The 6,530-nt window shown below is 36.0% G+C and overlaps 2 protein-coding genes across 2 annotated transcripts; both read right to left on the reverse strand.

The window, feature by feature from the left end:
- Positions 1-788: 788 nt before the first annotated feature.
- Positions 789-3,375, reverse strand: LOC111375332 (pentatricopeptide repeat-containing protein At2g35030, mitochondrial). The gene is made up of 2 exons (XM_022998137.1): positions 1,046-3,375; positions 789-969 (listed from the first exon to the last, which is right to left on the reverse strand). The coding sequence occupies exon 1, from the start codon at positions 3,201-3,203 to the stop codon at positions 1,233-1,235; it is 1,971 nt and encodes a 656-aa protein (XP_022853905.1). The 5' UTR covers positions 3,204-3,375; the 3' UTR covers positions 789-969; positions 1,046-1,232.
- Positions 3,376-4,156: 781 nt separating this feature from the next.
- On the reverse strand, positions 4,157-5,578 carry LOC111375333 (two-component response regulator ORR10-like; the record flags this gene model as incomplete). The annotated part of the gene is made up of 3 exons (XM_022998138.1): positions 4,157-4,813; positions 4,900-4,970; positions 5,453-5,578. Coding segments are annotated over 3 exons (486 nt in total), but the record flags the coding sequence as incomplete, so codon positions are not given.
- Positions 5,579-6,530: the final 952 nt, after the last annotated feature.

Consider the following 6,530-nt stretch of genomic DNA (forward strand, 5'->3'; position numbering starts at 1 on the left):
TTATCACAATATAACTCTTAATAAAATTAACTTGTCCAAACATTTTTGATCATTTTAGAGTTGAGATTTATTATTTCGCCCCCCAAAATCCTCTCCAAAATTTAATTTCAGATATTCACTTCCTTTAAAAGTCGTCTTAGCACCTACTAAGGTTTCATTTTTTTAAAAAATTACTTTCAACCATACATTTTCTTATAAAATAATTTTACATGTAAAACCAAATTATTTTCTTATTTTTTAATAATACATCCTCCAAATAATAATTACTCTAAAAAAACATTTTCTAAAAAAAAAATGATGGTCAAACAGGGCTTAATTATACATAATCGCATGTTTTGTATAAAAATAAAAAACAAAGTAGGAAACTTTTGAAGAAAGTGACAATATTTGAATCATGAAAAACTAATCGAAATAAGATCTCAATTTAAAATAAGATTATGATCATTCATTTAAAAAAAATCCTCTTACCACATTTTTGGGGTGGACCATAATGATTCTTGTCTCATAGCATGTGATATTATTTTTTTATTTTGGTTTTGAAAAATCCACTTTATATTAAAAAAATAAATAATCATCAATATAATCATTCATGCCACTAGGCATGCTAGCATCAAGCTATAAAATTTGTATGTTATAATTTACCCTTTGATAATTAGGCTAGAATCCTTACCCAAATCAGCTTCGAGGTCATATCAACCCCTAGCCGCGTCGTCTTGACCTGAACCCAACTCAGATCCGTTCAACAAGGCCTACCACAGGATCTGGGTCCATGTTTTTTTTCTTCTTCATTTTTTTTTTTTAATTATTGCCCCCTCCCCCGGTGGTGAGGGCCGGTATACAAATAGCATAATTCACAGAGAAAAAAGCTATAATACCCTGCATCTTCGCCTCCAATTTTGAGTAGTTTGGTCTCATCAGTGGTAAACTTCCGGCAATCCATCACCAATGGCAATAAATCATCGTCTCTTTCTGTTTTGTAAAAACCCATTGTAATCAGTCTGCTCTCATACCAGTTGCACATTATCAATAGAAGCAGAAAACTTACATGATCAGAGAAGGGAAATGATTATCTGAGCCCAGTGTCTTCAGCACACATACATGAAGCCTCAATCTCCATACTCAAAACACTCAGGATTAATCATCACTGCAACTCAATTCATCTTTTCTGAGCACCAGAATCTTTTTTGGCATAAACACCATCATCACACTGGCGGGAGGCATCAAAAATATACTTAAAGTGCTAAATAACCATCTTCCATTGTCAGATCGTGCAATGGTATAGAACCCATCTTCTTCATTTTCTTATGAAGATTTAAAAGTAAGAGACGCATGATCTTGCTCTCTGTATGAGATTTATCACCAACAAGAAAAACATGAAATCTGTTCCCAACTTCAATCCAACTGCAACCTGGCTGTTTTTTCAACCTTTTCTCCTTCATCTTCAATCTCTGGAATGCTGCCTCTTGCCATTTCCCGCTGGAAGCATATATATTAGACAAAAGCATATAAGTGCCTGCATTTTCTGGCTCCATATCCAAAAGTTTGATTGCTGCAAGTTTTCCTACATCCTCATCCCCATGAATGTTGCATCCCGCAAGAAGAGCCCCCCAAACACCTGCTGATACTTTGTTTGGGAGCTGTTCTACAAGATCATATGCCTCTTTGAGCCTTCCTGCTCTACCACAGAGATCAACAAGGCATGTATAATGATCGTCTCTCACTTCTATGCACTCGTCTCTCAAAAGCGTATCGAAGTACTCCAACCCTTGCTCCACCAGACCAGCATGGCTGCAAGCAGAAAGCAATCCAACATAGGTAGCATCATTTGGTTTGATCCCAATATTATGCATTTCTTTGAACACCGTGATTGCCTCTCTTCCACATCCGTGGTGAGAGTATGCTGCAATCATAGTATTCCAAGAGACCAAATCCCTCTTCCCTTTCAACCCATCCTCAAACATATTTCTAGCCATCATCAGCTCTCCACATTTCGAATACATATTTATCAATGCAGATATCACAAATTCGCTCTCCTGATAGACTGCCTTGCTAATTACTTGGTGGACTTGCTTTCCCTCGCCAAGACCTGCTAAGTCACTACAAGCACCCAAAACGCTCACAAAAGTGGCTTCATTAGGATTCACTCTGCTATCCTTCTTCATATGAAAGAATGTTCTCAATGCCTCTTCGCTTTGTCCGTCTTGCACGTATCCATTTATCATTGCAGTCCAAGAAACAACATTCTTCCTTGGCATCTCATTAAATAACTTCCTCGCCCTCTCTAAATCCTTGTTTTGAATAAATCCCGCAATCATTGTATTCCAAGATGGCACATCCTTCTCTGGCATTCTCTTAAACAAATCGAATGCTTCATCTAACCTCATATTTTGGGTGTACCCAGTAATCATTGCGTTCCAAGAAACCACATTCCTCTCTAGCATGGTATCAAAAAGCATTCTAGCCTCTTCAACTCTACCTTCCCTAGCCAATCCTGAAATCATAATAGTCCAAGAAATTACGTCCCTTTGAGGCATTCGATCAAAAAGGTCCTTTGCATCCTTCATCCTCCCATAATTTACCAACCCTGCAATCAGTGTGTTCCAAGAGACCACATTCCTCTCGTCCATCCTTTCGAACAACCCCAAGGCCTTTTCTATTCTATCACTTTGCACATACCCATCAATCATGGTGTTCCAAGAAACCACATTCTTCTCTGGCATTTCTTCAAAAAGCCTCTCAGCCTCAAAAATTCTCTTCATTTTAACATACCCCGAAATCATAGCTGTCCACGTGACCACATTTTTCTTGGCGTCAACTCTATCAAACAGTTCTCTGGCCTCTTTCAACGCCCCACACTTTATGTAACCCGAAATTAAAGCGGTCCATGAAATCACATCTGGGTCAGGCATTTCATCAAATAACTTACGTGCTTCAGAAATTCGACCCTCCTTACATAACTTAGTGATCATCCAATTTGTCTTGGCTACATCTTGTTTGATTGTATAATCCAATCTGGGCAGCGAGAACCCCGGAGTTCTTTGAATTTGAGTCACCGAGTGGTACAAACTGAATAGACGATGATCATGTCGGACCTTGATATAGTGTAGTCGAGAAATGAAAGTGTAAACACGGCTGAAAAGTGTTGGTTTGGTGAAATTAATACATTTTCTAAGAGGACTTGATGCTCTACAAAATACTGACATTTCAGTTACAAAATGCTGACATTTCAGTTTTCTGCTGAAACTCGACCTGACCCTGTTATCAGCTTCTAGTGCAGTAGACTATGGGCGTGTTTGATAGTGATTTTGAGAAGAGCAATGTTATTCGCAATCGCTCATTGCGATAGTCGTTTTACGTGACATACAGGTGATTATTTGATAAATTAATGTAATAATTTTTTTATTCATTAATACATCAAATAACCACCTGCCATGTGTATGTCACGTAAGGCGACTACTGCAGTGAGCAACTGTAAATAGCATTATTTTTTTGAGAATTGATTTTTTGACCGTTTAGAGAAAAATGGGTCCACTTGTGAGAAAAAAGTCAAATATAACGTTCGAAAATGAAATAACGGTCAAAAAATCAATTTTTTAAGGGAAAAAATCACTCCAAATAGGCTCTATCATTTGCCAAGTCTGGTCAATGGATTAATGCTTCTAAAAGCCGCATTTTAATTATTTTTCTAGACAGCACGTCTTTTTAATTGTGGTTAAACTTAAAATAAATTATATAAATTGTGCGTTTAAAAATAAATTTTAGAAAATGAAGACAAAGCATAATATAATATTGAGAATTTATTAAAAAACTACTTTTAAAGCATTTCGAACTTGTCAAATCTATATCTTTTATATATATGACATTATCGGCAAACTAAAACTACACACCGAGTCCCTGATACTTGGGGTGAGCTCGGCCTTCGAACCAAACGTGGAAAACGACTTTTTACAACATACAACGAGGGAAAACTCAGGAATGTGTAAGCAGAGATGGCCGATGGGAAAGACAGTGACGGGCAGCTTGCTTTTTCTCATGCTAATATAATAGAAAAAGAAAAAACTTAAAAATAGATTAAAACATGAATAATGTATTGGAAGCAATAGAATACAAAATAAATAAATTATTTTTAAACATAAAATGAGAAAGTCAAGATAAATAATAAATCATTTTTTCATGACATTACAGTAAGAATCTATAATTTTCGCCCCTCCATCTTTACTCTCTATACATCTCGTATTAACGTCAACTGAAAAGAAAGAAAGAAAGAAAGAAAGAAATCATAAAAAACAAAAGAAAAAAATTACAATTAATTGGCTCAGATCAATGTAGGAACCTCAGCTGGTTCTGACTCTGACGCCTCTTTCTTAGTATTGTCTCTGTTCATTAGGCGAAGATGCTCGTCCCAACAGGGTATGAGCTAATATAATCCAGTGTGTCGGGCGTACAGCGGTTTCTTTGAACTGTAACTGTGTCCAATGACTGATTTAACTAATGCCCTCTAGTCAGGTCGGGTTGAGTCAGGTCTCACAAGTGATTGGAAACCAAACTATGGCCATTGTATCTAGGCCTTGTAATGTCTGGAGAAATCCCTTCATCTATGGCCTTCCTCTTGTTCTTATTATTGGATTGTGCTGCTGTTTGTGATTCAATTTCTGAAGATTCTATATTTACTTGTTTTTCTTGATTCCAGCATTTATTCTCTTCATTTTCTTGATTGCAGCATTTGGTTCTCATCAAATGAGGCCTAAGCTTACTTACATCTGATAATCTCACAGGTTTCAGGAAAAATTCTTCTGCTCCTCCTTCCAAGCACCTGTAAATGAGATATAAACAAATTTCTCCATATTTTGGTAACGGCAGATTAACCAGGAAGAACAGCATTTATTCAGGAATCCTTACCTGCTGATTCTTGAAGGAACATTCTCAGATGACATAATGATTACTGGTATGTTCTTCAGAGATGACGATTCCTATCAAGAAAAGGAAGCCCATAAATTCACTGAACCTGTTTTTACTGTCGAGATTATTTTCTCTCACTTTAGAAAACTAATTGACATGTGAAAGCTTAAATTATTAGAAATGGTAACGCCTTTTCTTTTAAATCTTTCCTTCAACAAGGAACCACAGTAGAATTGATGATGTCTTGGGGTCATCTTTTCTTTAGTATTATCTGATCCATCTTACCAAACTACCATTAGGGTAAGCTAAGCATGTGTAATTACATGCTTTTCAGTTATCCGATTTATGACTCAAATTAGATGAGGATTTCTTTTGAAAAAAAAAAATGGTAAAGGACCAAAGGTTCTTATTGATCTCAAAAGAATGCAAGAAAATGAGCCGTGTTGTTTTTCAAAATTACATCAATCTGAAAATAGCACAGATAGAATTGAAGAAAATTTGGTCAAAGGCATAATTTCCATGAAAGGAAATTCATCTGTCCAAGAAAATATACCTTAATTTTCTTGAGCAAATCATAGCCAGTCATCCCAGGCATACAATAGTCCGTAATAACAAGATTTACTCCCACTTCCTGCAAATATAGAAAAATAAAATGGATTTGGATTTTGGATACAACAAATTACAAGAAGATTTCATTTGGGAGGGGGGGGGGGGGAGTAAAAAAAAAAAAGAAAAAAAAAAGCGAGAAAAGAAAAAAAAAATTTGAAAAAAAAAAAAAAGAGAGTGGATTGTTGTTGGGAATTGAAAGGTTAAGGAATGCGTAGATGTAAAGGATTGCTATGTTGAATTACTTGTTGAGATGCCTAACTAGATACTTGGAAGTCCCTAAATTCTTTTCACCCTACTTTTCATATAACCCAACTTAACCCCTTTCACACCCTTTGCATTGACGGTTTTGATCTCAAGTCGGTTTGTGGTAAGAAGTTGATGAATTCTCATTTGAAAGTATGCCTATCATGTGATCAATGTCTGCTTGTTGCTAATTATTAAAGCCTCCATGTTCTGAGTGTGCATCTTTCCCAGCTCCATAGAGAGAAATCCCGCACTAAACACTTTAATATCCGTGAGTTATGGGGCTAGACCTTTAGCTAGAGATACACTCGATGTTGCATGTGTTAGGGTTGGCGGTAAGATGGCTATGGCTTGACATACACTTACACATTTAGCAAGTGTTTATGATATCTTGATGATCATAACATTGTTAATTTCTGGTGGTGTTGAGTTTGAAAAGAGAATGAACTATTATTGAATTAGAACTTAACAATTTCACTTGTAACATGGACCAATCACTCATTTGCTTTACTTTGCATTAAATTGCTAGGGACTAGCAATAAGCAAGTTGGGGGGTGTGATAAGAGTGTAAAATATCATATTTTTCCCTCTTAACCATTGCATTCATGTGATTATATTATGCCAAAATGCACTCATTACTCTTATATTTTGGTTTAGGTTGCATTTTGGTGAAAAAGATGAAATTCGGAAGAAACAAGTGAAAAATGACCAAAGTAGAAGAGAACGAAAGTTCGAGGACTAAATTACAAATGATCCAAACTTGTGTCCAAGATTATGAT

This window comes from Olea europaea, unplaced genomic scaffold (assembly GCF_002742605.1).
Source record: "Olea europaea var. sylvestris unplaced genomic scaffold, O_europaea_v1 scaffold1358, whole genome shotgun sequence".
Classification (NCBI taxonomy): Eukaryota; Viridiplantae; Streptophyta; class Magnoliopsida; order Lamiales; family Oleaceae; genus Olea; species Olea europaea.